We start from the raw sequence: 19,624 nt of genomic DNA on the forward strand, positions 1-19,624 counted from the left end.
GTTTGTAATAATTAATCCAGTTTTGACGTTTTTCTGTTTTTGGATAAATAAATTTATAAAAATAATAAATCGGTGGGCTACTTTTGCAGATGTGCCCTTTTCTGCCGCTCGCTGTTTGAGCAATGCTAAATCCTCCGATCTTCTAAAAGGTCGACATCTGTCAAATATTGAGTTCTTTCCAAATTTACCCTTGTGGTTGTACCAGGCGACTCCGTCTACGATCCCTAACTCACCGCTATAGTTTCCATCCGCTGACGATGCTGTTGAAAACGAGGCCAAGGAGGTTTCAAAGTGTGGAGGAAAAGTCGTCGTCGGAGATGACTCAGTTGACGCTGACGACGACGCTCTCAACCTTGGACGCCATAGGGCTTTGACAACGATTACCGTCTTGTCACATCATTAAATTAGATTTCATAGTTTGAATCACAAAATCATGGAGCTTACTAGCATCAATATTCAATAGCCTGTGTTATGTGAAGGTGACTTCTCCTTGATTTTTCTTTTAGTCATCAGAAATAGGGATTGGGCATTTCTAATTTTGGTGATGAGTGATGATCTTTGAGATGGAGAACAAGGGTTTGTTGTTCCTGGGTTCGGTTTATGACGTCATTAATGGTGACGTGGCCACAACAACAAGGTCTCTCGCGGGTCTAGGGTAGTCAAAGACGACCCCACCGACTCATGACACATCTGATTAAAGTGGGACACGTGTCTTAATGTGATTGGTGTTTGTGTTACTATTGTTGCGGGACCTGCTTGTCTGAGATAACTGAATTCTGAATTTGATGTTTGATGAAAAAATCATGGGAATTAGCCTCATCATCGATGTATATATAATTACACCAAAGCATACACTATTGATTGTGCATAATATAGTTATAGAGCTGTATTGATTTGATTGCTAGACTCAATTAATCATGTTCCTTTCTGGTAAAAATCAAAGGCAAAAAACTTTGGTCTAATTCATGATAACAACGTTCTAGCTAGCTACATTACAAGTTAAACATTTTAAGTACTTTTCATTTTTAATTTGCACGCACAAGCACTTTGTTTTTTTTATGGTCAGGGGACATGCGACATGGAAAATGAGTTCAATTCAGCTACTTCCTGTCTTATTTTTTCATAAGAAATAACTAACTAATTACAATGAAAATTGTAATTTTAAAATTTGAACCGGTAGATTTAGTTGTGAATAGGTAATCTGATCGGATCAAATCGTCTATTAAAATTGATCATCCAATCAAATTGACATGACCTGATATAATCTAACATAATTTATAATTAAATTGATAACTAACTTATTGACTCAATAAGAAAATATACAATAATCACGTCACTACCCACAAGGTGGAGCAAATGACCTAGATCTGATGCATGTCAAATTTTAGAAAATGATCTTACACACATTATCATCATTTTGAAATTATATCTTCTCTTGTAAAGCATAAACCATAAAATTAAATCATCAACTTTTGAACCCCAAATAACAAACTAATATAAAAAAAACATTCCAACAGACAATTAACATTTTTCAATAAGAAAATACTAAAAACAAATATATTAAATTAATCTCTACTTGCTAACAAGAGATGGAGAGAAATTTAAAATCTTCATCCCACATTCCCACAATCTACACTCAAATCTAAACCCATCTGACGGATCATTTTATGAATTATGAATATCCGTTGAAGGCTACTCCCACATAACTAACCATTGAAGTATATATATATATATATATATATATATATATATATATTGTCATTCAGTTAAGAAACAAAAGAAGCTCAACCCCCAAAACTGCAATGCAAGAACAAGATTCTTTTCCTTGGATGAAATTCCGTAACAAGTGCATCGCTGCTGCTGGTGGTGCTCATATGATGAGTGAAAGGGAAACTATATCTTATACAAGACTAAAATCTTTTCTTCATAAAGATACCTCATTTCATAGTCCTTGGAGTTGGGAACCCAATGTCCCAATGCTGCTGCTGCGGATAATGAAACTTCAAGTTCATCAAGAAGAGTAGAGCAGTACCTTCTTCGACCTGGACCTGGATCATATTATCCTGTATGGGTAATTGTTTTCTTAATTTTCCGATTAAATATCTATCTTTTTACTTAATGTAAATAATACTACAACGTTTCCCTCTTAGTTCCTTTTCTTTAAAAAAAAAGGACAGCATACATGCATGCGCATATCCAAAGTAATATATAATAGATCATTTGATTAGTGGACTTTGAATCTAAAAATATGAAAAATATATCTAAATAAATGCTTGTTAAAGGCGTCAAAAGTAACAATTCTTGTGTTCCTTTTTTTTTTTTGCCATAGTAATTATTGTGTTTCTTTCGGGTACATGTAAAGATTGCTTCAAGAAATATTAGATATACACAATCAATAGGTTTCTGGGGCTAATTTAGAGGTATTGGTTCAAGACTAATTAATGTCTTCATTAGCTACTGGTTCCAGTGCCAATATTGTTTCAATGGTCTTAGAATTTCTCACTGAGTTGCTTGGTGCTCAATTCCCTTTTGTGAATAGTCTTCGGAGGACAGGAAAATTGGAAGCGGGAGCAAGAAGACGTGTGCATGGGGAAGAGAAAGAGAGGTCACGTGTAACTTTAGTATGAAGAATAATCCCAGTAAAATATTTTGATTCAACCGTAAGCATTGAATGCTCTCAAAACAAATATTGCAATCCATCTTATCTTATTCATGAATGGAGCTTTAAAAATGAAAAAAATTATGAGGTAGTCTTGGGCACTACTTGTCAATGGTCTCAACTAATTTGTATGTAATACGTATTTATTCAGATTATAGACCAAGTAGTGATCCAGACCATCAAATGTGTATGTGAGGCATTTGTTTTTCACAAAAATGTTTTTTTTAAATAATTGAAAGCAAATATTATTATATTATTAAGATGAATTAAAAAAAAACATATTTAAACATGTAACCACTAAGTAAGCTGGTTTTTCTAGTTTAATTAATAGTCTCCCTAAGTATTTTGCAACTCAATTGTGCTGCCAAGTTGTAGCTTTCTCAACCTAAACTCTGCTCTCTAATTTTCTTAGCTTACTGTTTTCTAGTAAATCCTCAGCCACCTTACTATTCGTTATTTTGCTACTTGTCTTGATTCTTATGGTGTTGGCTTTGATCTATTGGATTTAAAACAAGAAATCTATAGGCTTACAAGTTGAATATTCTGCCGGTTAACCCATATAATCCATTTTTTTCTCAGCAATTTGATCATTTTGTGGTTTGTACTGCCACCTCTCTTCCAATCTAAGTGGAGTCCGCGTCCACCTTCAACAATTTATATGCACTATAATAACCGCAATTGCAGGTTCAAGAGTTTCCAAAAAGACCTGGTGATTCCGAATGCAGCTATTTCTTAAAAACCGGACATTCCAGGTTCAAATCTAATTGTAAATTTCACCATCCAAAGGATTGGATTGCAACATTACCTCCATGCAACCTCAATGACAAGGGTGTACCTTTGAGACCAGTAAGTTATTTATTTTATTCTGCTCTTTTTTGCTTACTTGGAGACTGTAAAAAATTAAAAGCTTGTTCTTACTTCTGTTACATTGTTTAGCTTTCTGTTTTTCCACTTCTTTACACATTTGAAAGAAATTTAGAACAAAAAAACTGTTGTCTCTGAAGAAAAAGATTTTGCTATTTTCTCATCATTCAAATATGCTTTGAGGAGTGAAACAAGAGCATTCGGATTCTGAATGATTGTATCATATATAACAAGTTCTATTAATTGTTGTTTAAGCTTAAGATAGGTGGAGACTTGAGTCAGTTATCTAGGTAAATCCTTAAAAATGAGGATGAAGAATTCAGTGTTGATTTTCGTATGAAAACTCCACCCTGGTGATCCTAGGAACCCCTTTTTGGTTGATATGCATGCATTAATGTACATGTGTTCAAGGCTCATGTTTCTAATATATGATGTGGTTGTGCAAATCTACTAGATTATTGCATTTCTGATTTGGGAAACACAATTTCTTAAGGGGGGGGAGGGGGGGTTATTGGTCATGACACAACAAGCTACTAGGCTTGCTAGTTCTCTGATCTATGCTAAATGTATTACGAAATTCAGGACCGTAACGTTTGCCGGTATAACAGCCGTTACAGAATTTGCAAATTTGGACCAGCTTTTATGTTCCACCACCCTCAACTATAGCAAGACTTGATCAAAAGCTCGTGAACACAAACTCAGCAGCTAGTGCTGATGTGGCTGAAAATGGAGGTACCAGTGATGGGAATCAGCAGTGTGTGTAAATACTTTCTGCCACAAGCTCTGCAGAATGGCAATATATATGCCTAATAGAAGTGTTATTACAACTACAAGTAACATGTAAATTATCTTTTGCTTCTGGTTTGTTTTCTTTCTCTTGGATCATTTATTAGACTATGGTTGTGCTGGTGTAAGATGGCATCATGGTTGCCAATTGAATTATGAACTTGAGTAATGTCAGAATAACTGCTCAACTTAACTGATGGGTTAAGATTATGATAGACAAGACCATATTTTGGACACTTAGAATGGTGTTTTAGTTTTTTAGTTTGCAAGGGATTGAAGCTCCTAATCTTAACATGTTACTTGTAGTCCAAAGTCCTAACTCCTAATCTTTGCTTCTTCACCCAAACCAGAGTGGCTTATGACGGGTCAGAGTGCAGTCCACGAGAAACTGAATATTGAATTTATAAATTTATCACTCATGTAGCTTATCTCCATAATTACTGAATGAATGTGTTAAAACTTAAAATTAAAGTGATCCCGTTTCACTTGAAAAGAATTTGTACAGTACCTTTTTTCGGACAGAAAAATAAAAATATTATTTAAAAATGGAAACAGAATGCACAAATAATTACATAATCGATTCGTTGTCACTTTTTATCTCCTTTTCATTATTAGTACTATTATATACTTCCTCCATTCGTATTTATAAAATCCAAATTTAAATGATGTTTGTTGATTTGTATAAAATTCAAATTATAATATTTTTTATTAATTATTTTTAAACTAGAAATTTTATTGATTAAAAGAAGAAAGAGAATATATTGACAAACAATTAGAAGAGGGACGAGTATTAATAACAAGAATAATTTTTAAAAAAAGTTATAAATTTAAGACAAATTTATTACTATCAATCAAATTCATCACTTTTTTTAGGAACGGATGGAGTAATCAAATAACAATCTAGCAAGTTAGAGGTATAGCTCATTCACATAATTACCACATCAAATAAGTTGAGTGTCTCTATTTAGATTTAACTTTTTATTTAACGGAAAAAATGTATCTCAAAGAATATGATAGTTTTTACTTCCTTTTTTATCTAATTGATGTCATAATTTTATCTTAAATGTATTTCCTTTTTTGTCTTAATCCTCTAGTTCATTAGGGAAAATGAACCTTGACTAAGTCGTAGCTTGCCTGAGAGATAAGTAAAGTTTGATTAAGAATTGTTTTCGCTAAGGATTAAACTTAAATATTATCCAAACAATTAAACCTTAACTTCAGTATATTAATCATTTATGCTCAATCATTTAATTGTTACAAGATAAATCTTAGTTATAGACTTTTTGTAACAAGATGCCAATTACAAAACATTTATAACCCAAAAGTGAGGCAACAAATTACTTGAACTTTACACTCCCAACCACATATAACTAAGTGAAAAATTACTCTACCATTGAAGGAAATTGGTATCAATTGGAAACTCTCTTTCAATAAAAGCTAGGCTCAAATTATGTTGGGTCTCTATCGCAGCTGGAGATTATAAAACTTAGAGCAAATTATACTTGCACCCCTTGAGGTTAGCATTTATTACACTCAACCTCATTCTTTTTTTATCATACACAAGACTCCCTTATTTTTTTACCATCCATTACAATGTGACCCCCTGACCCATTAATATTGTCAATGTTAACAAGAACTAGGCATGTGATTTGCACATGCCTCTAAATAATTTATTTTTCCTAAAATACCCTTATCTTTTTCCTTGCAAACCCTAATTGTGCATAATTGATTTAGGCCACCACGTTCTTACTCAGTCGTCTCTTAGAGCAATTAGATATGGGATAGTCATGCTACCGCATCGGTCTTCTAGCTGCAGATGAATCGAGAAAGTGAAAGGGAGAGGACAAGATGGCAAGGGTGGAAGGGGAGCCTATAGTGGCATTGCTATCACAACAATCCACCACGGCACCATCGTGAGCAAGAAAGATAATGAGAAAAAAAGAGAAAGAAGTGAAGATATAGTGGTGTCGTCGTCATGTCCTCGACCCCAATGAAGGTGGCATTGTCATACTTGGCAAAATAATTGTCGAGCTGTAATGCATTGTCGCAGGAGGTGAAGCAGAGGTTGTCGAGTTAGGTGATTGCACACGACACGCAGCTAAAGCACTGGTCATTGGTGAGGTCATCGCAACACTTGAAGAGATCATAGAAGACGTTGAAGGAGGCAGGGATAGTGAAGTTGTTGTGGTTGGCAAAGGCAACAGAGTTGACAAGGGAGGTGCGAAGCGAGTTGACGGTGTTTTCGTAAGTGAAACTCAACATGAACTTGGGTTGAGAGCAGACTTGCACGATAGTGATAGGGTTTTTTGGGGCATTTCGCAAAAAATTAACACCATTAGTAATGGTGACTATTCAAGAGAGACAAAATAAATGTGATTTTAGGAAAGAGGTATAAGTGTAATAAATGTTAACTTCAAGGGGGACGAGTATAATTTGCTCTAAAACTTATCATGTAAGAATAAATTCTTTCCCTTGCTATCAACAACCTTTTTCCACCCTCACCATCCTCCGTTGACTATTTTCTTTAGGTCATCTGAACCTGCATAGTGGGGATGAAGTATTAAAAACACACAATCTGCACTTGCCTCATCGTAATCCCCTCCCAATAGTGTATAGGCAAGTACACCACCACTTGCATTTAGAAACCAAAGCATTATGAAAGATATCACTACTTATATCGTCCCTACCAAAAGTTTCTAAGAGTAATACAGACAAACATAACACAACTCGTATTGAAGTGAATATGCAAATTAAAATATAATGTAGAGTTTAGAATTTCAAGCCACCCTACATAGTAGGCTTGGTAAGAGAAAATACTTTTCTTGATGAATTAGTTAATTGGATCTTATATATCAAATGACAATCTAGCAAGTTAGAGGTATGGCTCATTCACATAACGATACTTGTCCATAAAAGTACTATATTTGAATATATTTGTTTTATAGTTTCTCTTACAACTACTAATTTCAAGCCACGGTACTTTTATAAGCACATTTTGAAATTTTGTATCAATAAAAATAGTATATTTGAATTTACTTGTCTTAAAGTTTCTCTTACAACTATTACTTTTATATAATAAAAAAATGTTAATTTTTAGGCTTGTAAATTTTAGCTAATAATTTTTTTAGGATACTACAGGGCAAAACTATTTTGACAATAACCCCTTAATGATTGAGAATTTGTAGTTTAGTATTATTCTATTCTTCTTAGCTTATTTGACCTCTCTTTGACTCCTATTTTCCCAGCTTAACTTAATTTTGGTCTTAGGAAAATGATTGAGCTTAATTGATAACTGTGGCTTATTTTCAGATTTTTATGCTTACTTGACACATCTGCCTTGTGCAGGGTCTGTAGGACACTACAAAACTCCAAATGGAGACTGTGAGTAGTACATGGAAATATAAGAAAAAGATCTTCAATTTCATCACAAATAAGCTTGGGTCAATTCTGTCATTTCAAGGGTCAAATTGGGTTTGGAAGTCAGAACCTCTGCACTTGAATAATTGGGTTGCGAATTTGGGCTTTGCTTTGTGTAATTAGTTTAATTAGGTAGATTAGACGAGCCTAATTAGTGGAAGTTAATTAATTAGTTAGTTAGTTACTTTATTTTGTACAAAAACAAATTTAGTTATTTGTTGTGCAAGTTTTAAGATCAAACTTTTTTTTCTCTTTTTCTCTCAACTGTTTTTCATTCTTCTTCCTCTTTTCACTTTTGTTCTTCCTTTTTTTTGTACAAATTTCATGACTCTTCCGCTAGTGATGATCATGGAAGGCTAAACACTCAATCAATCCAAGGATTCACTCCAAACAAAGCTGAATTTGAGTTTTGATTTAGTATTTCAATTTTGTGTGAATGTTTATCTTTTTCTTCAGTCTTATTTTTTATTTTCATGATTATGAATAGACTTAGGATTGAAAATGAATTAGGTTAGGGATTCTTTTCCTAATTTCGAACTTAATCACAAATTATTTGGATAATATTCCAACCTAATTTGCAATCTTAATGAATTTAGAGATTAATTTGATTAAATTAACTCTAACGACATTGATTAAACTTTCATACTATGATCATTCTTTGTAGCATTATGATAATTCATTTGCATTGGTTTGGTAAATTGGATTGATGATTTCGAATCTGTTTTACAACATGTTTGTGCAATTCTGTTTGTGTTATGCAACTAAAACTCCATTTTAGATTAGAATTCGCATTTTTGTTTTGTGTTTTCACATTTTTTCCGGTGCCTACAAACTATTCGTTAAAGTAGGAATCAAATTGAATCATATCTCTGAGTCGACCTAAGTTAATCTTGTATTGCAGAATTTCTAGTTTTATTTGTTTTGAATCAATTCTACCATCGTTATCAAAACTCCCTAACTTTTTGCAACTTAATTTTTTAATGCATATTATATTTTAATATTAAGATAATTGTTTGTATTTAGAAAATTTAATTGCAAAGTTGTTTAAGTTTTATTAAATAATTTATATTTTCCATAAAATATTTTATTCTTTTTATATTAATTTATTCTCAAGATAATAATATATATATATATATATACATACATATATATATATATATATATATATATATATATATATATATATATATATATATATATTACGTGATTGTATCTTCTCTATTTAGATAAAATACTTAAGTATAATTTAATCTATTTTTTTCATAAAAATCTTAAGTATAAGTTTCTTGTCTATTTAGATATTGTTAGCATGATATCATGTCTTTTAATATACAAATTAGCATCGTATTTACTCATACAAAAGAAAATCTTATTGTTATGTTCTTACTAACCATAAAAATATATAAATTTAGATTTTTATAAACAATATATTTACCATACAATCATTGATTCATTTAACAACAATCACCTTAATAAATTGAATCTATATTATATTATTTACTTGCCCACCTATAAAGCGCACAAAAGTAGTTGAATCACCCGTGGGAAGACTATATATATGTGTGTGTGTGTGTATTTTTACAAAACCTATTTTATTTAGACAATACAATTTTTCCACTTATCACATTATTGTTCTTATAAAGAATAATCATTTTTTAAACCAATAAGTCTATTGAATGAGATAGTGTAAATACAAGTTTTACTCATAGATAACAATATAAGCCAAAGGAAAGAAGTCAAATTGATAGTGACTATAACTTTATCATCTCAAATCCCAATATATGATTATGCTTGGTGAAAATAGTAAGAAAATATATAAATAACACAATTGTAAGGTATAAATTGAATTTTTTTCATATGAGTGATATTATTAATTTCTAAAAATCAAAAATCAAAAAATTACATGACCTATCGGGTCATTCAGGTCATCAAGTCAAGACCGAGTCAAGTCAAGTTGTGTCGGATCATGTTGGGTCAACTGCATGCCCGATCAAAATGGTGACTCAAACTGATTAGGTGTCTGGTTTTTGGACCAACAGGTTAACCCGACCAATTCAAGTCGAGTTTGATAACTATGCTCCAAATTGAAATATAAGCAATTAAATCTAACAAAAAACATGAATTTTGTGGTTGGTCATATTTTCAGTGAGAAAAATACTTGTGCAAGCATTCTGGCCACTAAAGCTCACTCTTTGGATCGGTTTTATTAGTGGAATTCTCTCCCTCATTTCTTAAATATTTACTTCAATAGAAATAGATTTTTTGGCTACACAAACTACATGTTCAAATAGTTTGTTTTCTAATGGGTTTGGTTTATGTATGCCCCCCGTGTTTTGCTTTCTTCTTTGGTTGAATGATATTTCGTGACTTTTTGTCTACTGAATTTCGTGAGAGGTGTCAACTTAGTTGGGAATCCTCTTATAATTCTTTTGCAACAATTGGTCATTTTGATCAAAATAAAGGCTACTTTAAGAATTGAATTGATTTTTTTTATTGAGACTATCAAAATTAAATAATGTTAACTAATTATGGTCATGAATCAATTTTTTTTTCTTATATTTCAATTAAGAGGAAATATTTAATAATGTTATAATAATACAAAGTAATAAATAATATTCCCTATGGATTCACATATAAGCAAAAAAAAATGGTCTTATATGTTGGACTTCAATATAAATAAATCTAACTAATTTTATCTTATTTAATGTTCTTATTTTTAAAATACACTTCATTTAATTCTAAATTTATTTTCAAAGACTTTTTTTATTCGTGATATTAAGTTCCAATGAAAAATATTTTAGAAATAAACCTATTTTTTACTTGAGATTAATAAAATTAAATGATATCAATTAACTTTTTTAATTAGTTTAAATTTATTTATTTTTTATTTATATATAAGTCCACAGGAAGTTATAACAAATAATCACCAAACATGTTGATCTACTTGTACATGGGTGGAGGAAGAATTTTATCACTCATAATAATTCTATCCAAATATATATGTCTTCTAAGAGAAAATAAAATGTTACAACAATAATTTAAACAGTGTATGGGCTTACTACTTATTTGGTTCAAATATACACCACGGCGGCCGTATGCACACCGTATTGAAATACGTACTGCCATCACAAGGTACATGCACCCATACAAGAGAGAGTGCTAGGCATCAAAACACACACCATTCTCATTCATTCAGCCACAACAAAAAAGTAACTCCCTTTGATTTCACACTTTGCTCATTTTCGTTTTCTGATTTTCCCACATAAATAAATCTCTCCCTTCTTCTTCTCTTACACTCTTCTGTTTCAGCAATCAATCAATTTCCCCACTATTAGGGTTTTTCATTTGAAATGTGGAGAGCCAACAATGGAGCCCCTTGAATCCGAATCGGTTAGCTCCTCCGCCAAGGACCCGCTATTGGGTGAACCATCTTCCTCTGTTCACCCCCTCGATCATGATCCTCAACCCTCAGATCTCAATCACGTTACCCCGGTTGATGATGCACTTGGTGAGGAGCTTCAGGGGAAGTTGGATTTGAAGGATGAGGGTGAAAGTGATAATAAAGGTTCGAACTTGGAAGACGGGGGTGAAAAATTGAGCGAGGATAAAGGTTCGAACTTGGAAGATGAGAGTGGAAAATTGAGTGATGAAGGTGCTGCCCCAGAAGGTGGCAAGGGAGAAGGGTGTGATGGTGATCTTGGTGGTGTTGCTAATGACGATGATGGTGTTATTGGTGATGATTTAGTTTCCGTTGCTGATGATGGTGGTGTTGTTCGTGATGATTTAGTTGGTGGTGTTGTTCGTGATGATTTAGTTGTTGTTGTTGATGATGGTGGTGTTGTTCGTGATGATTTAGTTGTTGTTGATGATGATGATGATGGTGTTCGTGATGATGTAGTTGTTGTAGTTGATGATGATGATGGTTGGAATGGTGGTGGTGATGAGGGGTGTGATTGTATTGAGAATGTGAATGTGAATGGGAGTGAGAGTGATAAGGTGGGTGGAGATGTTGAGGGAGTTAAGGATGAGAGGAGCAGTGGTAGAGCTCAACAATACCCTTTGAGGCCTGAGGCTGAAGACTGTGCATTTTATCTCAAAACTGGGACTTGCAAATTTGGATTCAATTGCAAATTCAATCATCCGCTTAGGAGGAAAAACCAGGTACAACTTTCTTTTGTTCCTCTCTCTCTCTCTAGCAAACTATTTCTAATTAATTACCGGGTATGGTTACATTAATAGGTGTTTAATGGCTATGCGTTATTTAGGTATTAGATGTTGAAACCGAAGCTTGGAATTCACTGATGTAAAGATTGTTATGTTTCCAAGTTTCTTTTAGGGTGTGTTTGTGTATGTACTGCCTTTGTGTTATCAGTGGAATGGCTGAATTGGTAGAAAAACATTTTGTCTTTTTTTATTAGAAGGGCTGGTACTAGCTGTTCATCATGACTGATGCTCAATAGTTAGTTGTATGTTTCGAACAATTTGCGTGGTAATATGCTTTTAAATGTATTTGGGATTTCTTTTTGCCATCTGTAGTTTGCCTAAACTTTAAAAGTTTTTCTTTTAAGGTTTTTTGCCTGGGTAGAAAAGAAGGAATAAAGTATTATCTTTAGAGGGTTGTACCTTTATTATTATTGAGCATCAATTTTGTATTTCTTGGGCATTTTATGAATGGAAACGTCTTATACATGCTCACTTCTTAAAAGCCTCTTCTGAGATTTTGATGTATTAACACTAAATGAAGGCTAAAAAAGAGAATGCGGGAGAAAGAGAAGAACAGGCAGAAAGATCAGGCCAGATGGAATGCAAGGTATTTTCAAAATTATTGTGTTGAATTCTGTTGCAAACTCTAGTTTTTGTGTTTTTGGTTTCCCACAGGTATCCTCCAAAGGAAGCAATCTTTCCCAATGCATAGTCTGAAACTAACTATGATTAACTCTACCAATGGGGATTTGAACCATATTTGTCACTTTGTAGGGGATTAGCCCCTTCCACTAGATCCAAACCCCTGTTGGTTTGCAAATGCTAGATTGTATTTTCTGAATTTTTAACATAGACCTATATGTTAATGTTAAAAATCTGGGAAATTTAGATATCAATATATTCATACGAGACACTAACTTGAAAGATGTAAGAGGTAGTACTCTGAAAATACAACCAAATAGAAAAGCAAAATAGGTAATAAAACTGAAATAGAAATGCCTAAAGGGTCGTAGACTGCAGGAGACACCCTCTACCATACCTCACAATATTCTCTCAAAACTTGCCTACCCCTAACAGACTTCCCACAATCCTTTTTAGTTTCCCTTCCCTGCTGATTCTCAATCATTTCCCTCTGGTTCTCTCCTCTCTGAATTTGCCAGCTGTCCTTGTGTAACAGATTTCTATTTTAGCTCAATCCTTCTTATGGTCATTTCTCCATTTTCCAAGTGACCCTAGCCTTTCTGTTATGCCCATTCTTTCCAGTCCATGTGTCTTTCTCTATATACTTGGGCCAAAGGTGTATCAGTTGATCACATGTATTTATTAATGTAGGTTCCGTTGCCCGTGAGACTTTCCGTGGAAGATTGTGTAAGGTTAACTTGAGGAGGTTTAACCATATATGTGACTTGCATATAATGCATTGAATTTTTGGGATTTTCTTGTTATTTCTCATTTAATCCCCTTGCCATTAAGGGAGAATGGATTCTACCAGCTAATGTAAACAATCATCTTCTCTCAAGTTTGACTGGGTCAGTAAAATAATCATATAAGAAATATTATTCCTTATTAGAATTTCATGATCAATATGCAGAACTCAGTAGTTGTCAGGTGGCTGAGAGTCAAGTGATATCTTTTTTGGTTATACATTTTCTGATTAGGCATTGGTATATTCTATCTATATGGTGTCCATTAGCCATGGACTAGTAATGCAAAGAGAAAATTGTCATGGTGGATCATGGCTTATAGTTTGACTGAGTTCTTTCTGTGATGCTATGTTAGTATATGTTTGGTCATTGTGATTTTTTTTTTGGCATTTGTGCTCTTGCTGGCCCAGCCTTGCTGTGTAAAAAATGATTGGATCTCTATAACAATTTTTGGATGAAACTTGCTTGTATATGTTGAATCTCTTTATTGAGCCATGTCTTAACATGTTCTACTATTTATTACATGTTCATAATAAACTTTTCTTTTCCTGATGTTATGGCAGTATTATTTAAGGTCTGGGGGGTGTAAGTTCGGAAAGGCTTGTAAGTTTAATCACACAAGAGGAAAGAGTTCATCAGCATCCGCTGCCGAGCTTAACTTCCTTGGCCTGCCTATTCGTGTGGTATAACCTTAATTTCTTACTTAGCAAGTTATGCTGAAAGTTAGTTTGTGTACACTATCTTCTGTCTCTCTATGCTGTCTGAAATACTTGTCCCTGAAACTTGATGAGGTTGTTTTTCATGACAGGGAGAGAAAGAGTGCCTCTATTACATGCGCACTGGCTCTTGTAAGTTTGGAGCAAACTGCAGGTTTAATCATCCCGATCCTACAACTGTTGGAGGAGGTGATTCTCCTTCTGGTTATGGTAATGGAAGTTCTATTTCGTTACAAGGTGTATCACAATCATCTATATCCTCATGGTCTTCTACTAGACCATTAAATGAATCTGCTCCTTTTGTGCCGGTGATACTTTCACCTAATCCAGGGGTTTCTCCCCAAAGTTCTGAATGGAATGGATATCAGGTAAATCAATGGATTAAATGCCAAAAACTATCTTGCTAGGGACGTTCCATTATAATATTATCAGTATATGATGGAAAATTAGTCTGCCAATTTTATATCAGACAACGTTAATGTCCTCTGTTCCTGAAACATATAGTGCATCTTGTCTATAATTCCCAGTGTTTTATTTGTACAGTGAATAGTGACATGAGTTATATGCTATTTAATGATTGAGATTTACAGTTTTCTTTCTTTATGCTCTATGTTCTCTGTAATTTTCTCTCCCCTTCCTCTCTCATTTTCTTAGCATACTGTTTTCTAATAAATCCTCAGCTGCCTTACTATTCAATATTTTGCTGCCTGTCTTGATTCTTATTGGGCTGGCTTTGGTCTATTGGATTTAAAGCAAGAAACCTAATGTTCTTTTATCCTCCTCCCTTTCCGTGAGTAGAATATTCTGCCTGTTAACCCTTGTAATTGATTGTTTTCCCAGCAATTTGATCAATTTGTGATTTGTACAGGCACCTGTCTATCTCTCTGAGAGGAGTCTGCATCCACCTTCAACATATGTCATGAACAACCCAGCTATGGAATCAAATGTTTATATGCACCATCAAAAACAAATGCTGGTTGAAGAGTTTCCAGAAAGGCCTGGTGAACCCGAATGCAGCTATTTCTTAAAAACTGGGGATTGCAAGTTTAAATCTAATTGTAAATTTCACCATCCAAAGAATCGGATAGCAAGATTACCTCTATGCAACCTCAGTGACAAGGGTCTACCTTTGAGACCGGTAAATTATTTATTTTATTCTGCTGCTTTTTGCTTACATGGTGATTGTACAAATTAAAAGCTTGTTCTTACTTTTGTCAAACTGTCTCTGTTTAGCTTTCTTTTTTTTCCCATTTTTTACACATTTGAAAGAAATTATTTCATGAGAAATAAAAAAGCTGTTGGTTCTGAGCAAGAAAAGATTTTGCCAAATTCTCATCAATCAAATATGCTGAGTGAAACAGGAGCATTCGGATTCTGAATTGTTTATCAACAATTTCTTATAGTTGTTGTTTAAGCTAATAAAATTGGTGGAGACTAGGATCCAGTGTTTTGATATAAAAAAAATCTATGAAAACCCCCATCCTGATGTTTATGAGTGTACCCAACTGATCTTAAAACCCCCTTTTTGGTTGACATGTACATATTAATGTACATGTGTTCAGGGTTCTTCTAAGTTCTAAGATACGAGGTGGTTGTTCAAATCTAAGTTCTTTAAAATGGAATTAACTTATGCAATCTAGAGATTATTGCTTTTCTGATTTTGCAAAAGACAATATCATAGTTTTTTTTTGGTTTAATTATCCATTTAATCCTTATAGTTTTCAAACTTATCTCTTTTAGTCTCTATAATTAATAAGTGGATTTTTTAGTACCTGGTGATAGAGACTTTTTAATGATAGAGACTTTATGGGAATTAAAATGTAAACGGATTAAAAAATTCACTTATTAAATTTCAATGACTAAAAAATTCATTTATTAACTATAGGAACTAAAAGGGATAAATTTAAAAACTATAGGAACTAAAAGGGATAAATTTGAAAACTATAGGGACTAAATGGATAGTTAAATCTTTTTTTTTATTATTATTACTATGACTGGTCATGGCACTACAAGAAAGACTTGCTAGTTTCTGATCTGTGTTAAATGTATTATGAAATTCAGGACCAGAATGTTTGCACATATTACAGACGTTATGGAATTTGCAAATTTGGACCGGCGTGTAAGTTCGATCACCCAGCGCCCTCAACTATGGCTGGACATGATCAACAATCCACATATATAAACTCAGCTGGTGTTGATGTGGCTGAAAATGGAGGTGTCGAAGATGGGAATCAGCAGTCTGTGTAAAACATTTTCTGGCTTTGAATATGCATATCACCCATAATTTGTAATCTTATCTAAAAACATGATAAATTTATTTAATTTCACTAGTTATGCTAATGTGGCACAAGCCTTACAGAATAGCAATATATACGGCTAATAGAAGTTTTATTACAGTAACATGTAGATTATTATCTTTTTGCTTCTGGTGTGATTTCTTTCACTTGGATCATTATTAGATTATTATGATTTTGTGCTGGTGTAAAATGGGTTGAATGTTGTTTTTCTTGCTTTCTATCATGGTTGCCAATTGAATTATGAACTTGATTAATGTCGAAATAACTGCTCAACTAAACTTATGGGTGAAAGAAAAGTAGAGAAAGGATGACGAAGGCTACGGTTGGAAAGCAAATTATATCCATTAAATTAACTTATTAAAAAATCTATGGCCATGATTTTCCCTTTTTGATTTTTTTTTCTCTTTTCTGGTTTTATCCTTTCTCTTCTTGAGAGTTCTCCATCATCGCTCATTCTTCTTCCACCGAAGGACCCATGAGGCCATGACAACAGTTTAATCAAACTTTCAACATAATCAACTCCTGTACAGCAAATTTTTCAATCTGCCAATATCTTTGCATGTCCTCCACATAAGATTAGTACATTTGGGTGGCTCTCAATCAGTCAATCTTCTAAAGCTTTCTCTAGAAATTTCCAAGGGTAGGTTCTTTCGTCAATGCTTGAGAGGAGATATGGGAAGTCACCGCAAACCCACCGTGAAACTACCGCAATCCACCGTGAGACCCACCGTGAATCCCATTGTAAACCCACTGCTAAACACTACAAGAGAGACGATGATTAGAGAGAATAACGGTTGGAAGGGCAGTCAACGTAATTCGGAAAAAGAGAGAAAAGAAAAGGAAAAAAATATTCTGACCCATTAATTTAAAAGTGAGCAAATTTATCGGATAAAATTACTTTATCCAAGTCACCCACCTTAGCCTTTGTTTGGAAAGAATTAATGGTGAAAGGAAAAGATGGAAAAAATCCAATTATTCCCTGTTTGTAAAGAATTAATGGTGAAAGGAAAAGATGGAAAACACGAAGTAGGAAGGAAAGAAAGAACCGACACGTCTAGGGTGAGAGAGAATGCAAAATCTTGTTGTGCGAAAGCAAAAATAACAAATTCTTCAAACTTCGCAGTATTTCCTCATTTCTTAACCTCAACGTTTCCAGCATCGGCACAGTTTTTGAGGAATCGATAAGCGAAATCGCACCAATCTTCTGCTCTAGTAGCAGATGTTTTCAACGAGGCTTTGGATAATACAAGCAAGTGAAGTGCTAATCTGTTTAATCTTTTGAACCTATTTCAGAAAAACTAGAATCAAAATGCGTTGCAAAAGAAAAATGTAAGAGCGAGGTTGAAAAATTACGCATGAGATTAAAATATTGAAAAAATCGGAAGGTTTAGTAGCGGTGGAACTAAGTTTGCAGCAGATAGAGATTATGAGGTCATCCAACAAGGTGAGGCAGTCATGGCGGACGTCCTCCAAGAAGAGGAAACCACTCATTTTCAATAATTTTTTTATTTTTTTTTAATTTAATCCAGTATGATTATTCATACAATAGTCCTACACTTATGTCCAGGACATTCTTAATCGTAGGCACTAGATTTCTTTCTCATGCTGGGAGATTTGTTGAGTTCTACTTATATATTTTTTCTTTTCATTTTGAAAGCAAAGAGAGAGGTTTATGTCTATAAAGACAAAAATAGGCTTATGAATTATATATATTTTTTCATTTGAGATATTTGTGCTTATTTTATATATCTATCTTTTTTATTTTCCTCTACTTTTTTATTTATTTATATAACCAAATATTTTGAAAAAACCATCTCACTTTCACTTTTTTTTTGTTATTCTTTTGTTTCACTTTTATTTCTTTACCTGAACCAAACATATCTTGATGGTATTCTAGGTTTTTAGTTTACAAGGGATTGAAACTTTGCCCTCTCCTTGAATCACCCCTAACTTTTACTTTTTCACCCAAGTTAGAGTGACTCATTACTTGTCAGAGTGCACTCTACAAAGAAACTAAATATTTAATTTATAAATTTATTTTTCTACAAAAAATGAGGTTACACTTGTGTAGCTTGTCTGCAATATTATCGAATGCATGGGTAAATAAAAAACTTATTGTATTTATACATTTTTTTTATCTCTCTTATACTATAATGTTCTTATTTTCTCTTTATTTTCTAACATGTGAGTGTTCAATTTCATGTTGGATTCTTCAAAATCGGCTTGAAATGTCAGTTAACATGATTTTTAGTAATTTTTGACATGTTTGATTGTAAGTTGAAGAATTAATTCATGGTTTTGAGTTGAAGTAACTTCAAAATCAATTTAATCAAATTTCATTCAAAATAAATTTTAAAACATTCATCTAAACACACTATACATCATCTGTCCTCTCTCTCTTTATTATCTTTCTCTTCCTTCTATCCTACGACTCAAATTGGAGTGTATCTTTAGTTTTTTCCTAAAAACTAAAGTGGTCATGTTTGGCCTGAAAATCATTTGTACTTTTTGGGACAATAATATTTAATTATTTTTTAATGGAACAGAGTCGGATTTCATTATTTATAGAAAAAATTAGTGAAAAGAAATTGGGGGATGAAAAGGCAGGAAATGGTCTCAAAATTGCATTTAGAAAAATTATTTTTCACTTTTTTTTACAGAAATTATACTTGTACAGCAAGAAATAGCTTGAAATTTAAAATCGAAAACAACTAAACAATAATGAACGTACGCGAAAGCAAATACAAAAATTTGAAAGAATGTAAATTGAATTTCAAAGTGGCGACACAAGAAAATAAATGCTCAAATTTAAAAGAAAAGGTCAAAAGAAACACGAAGAAATTTAAAAATGCGTGGACTGTAAAGGCTGGAAAGTAAAATGCATGAATTTAAAGGAAAGTAACTAAATGGCAGGAAATGTAAAAATGCTTAAACAGAAAGCTTGTAAATTGAAATGTAAAAGATAATTGGCAAGCATGTAAAGAGTTGCATTAAAAGTGAATGAGAACATACACATCACTCTTTGAACCTATAACCATAATGTGTCGTGCGCTAACTGTTACAGAGGTATTTTTTTTATGATCTATAAATGTATAGACTATTCAAAATGTTGTCACCTTTAATCGTTCTTTTTTAAATTTTAATTATTTATTTATTAGTTTTTATTAATAGAAAAATTTAAATCCCCAACCTCTCCTCCCTCTCTTCGCCATAAGCCAACTTTATATATCCCCCACCTTTCAAATGACATGTAATTCT

At 33.0% G+C, this 19,624-nt stretch overlaps 1 protein-coding gene across 1 annotated transcript; it reads left to right on the forward strand.

Annotated features, from left to right (window-relative positions):
* The first annotated feature begins 10,860 nt into the window (after window positions 1–10,860).
* LOC114409911 (zinc finger CCCH domain-containing protein 67-like) lies at window positions 10,861–16,584 on the forward strand. Its single transcript, XM_028373574.1, has 6 exons — window positions 10,861–11,887; window positions 12,471–12,536; window positions 13,917–14,036; window positions 14,162–14,437; window positions 14,938–15,207; window positions 16,131–16,584. Exons 1-6 carry the CDS (start codon window positions 11,093–11,095, stop codon window positions 16,314–16,316), a joined length of 1,713 nt encoding a protein of 570 aa, XP_028229375.1. The 5' UTR covers window positions 10,861–11,092; the 3' UTR covers window positions 16,317–16,584.
* Window positions 16,585–19,624: the final 3,040 nt, after the last annotated feature.

The sequence above is a fragment of the Glycine soja genome, chromosome 4 (assembly GCF_004193775.1).
Source record: "Glycine soja cultivar W05 chromosome 4, ASM419377v2, whole genome shotgun sequence".
NCBI classification, from domain to species: domain Eukaryota; kingdom Viridiplantae; phylum Streptophyta; class Magnoliopsida; order Fabales; family Fabaceae; genus Glycine; species Glycine soja.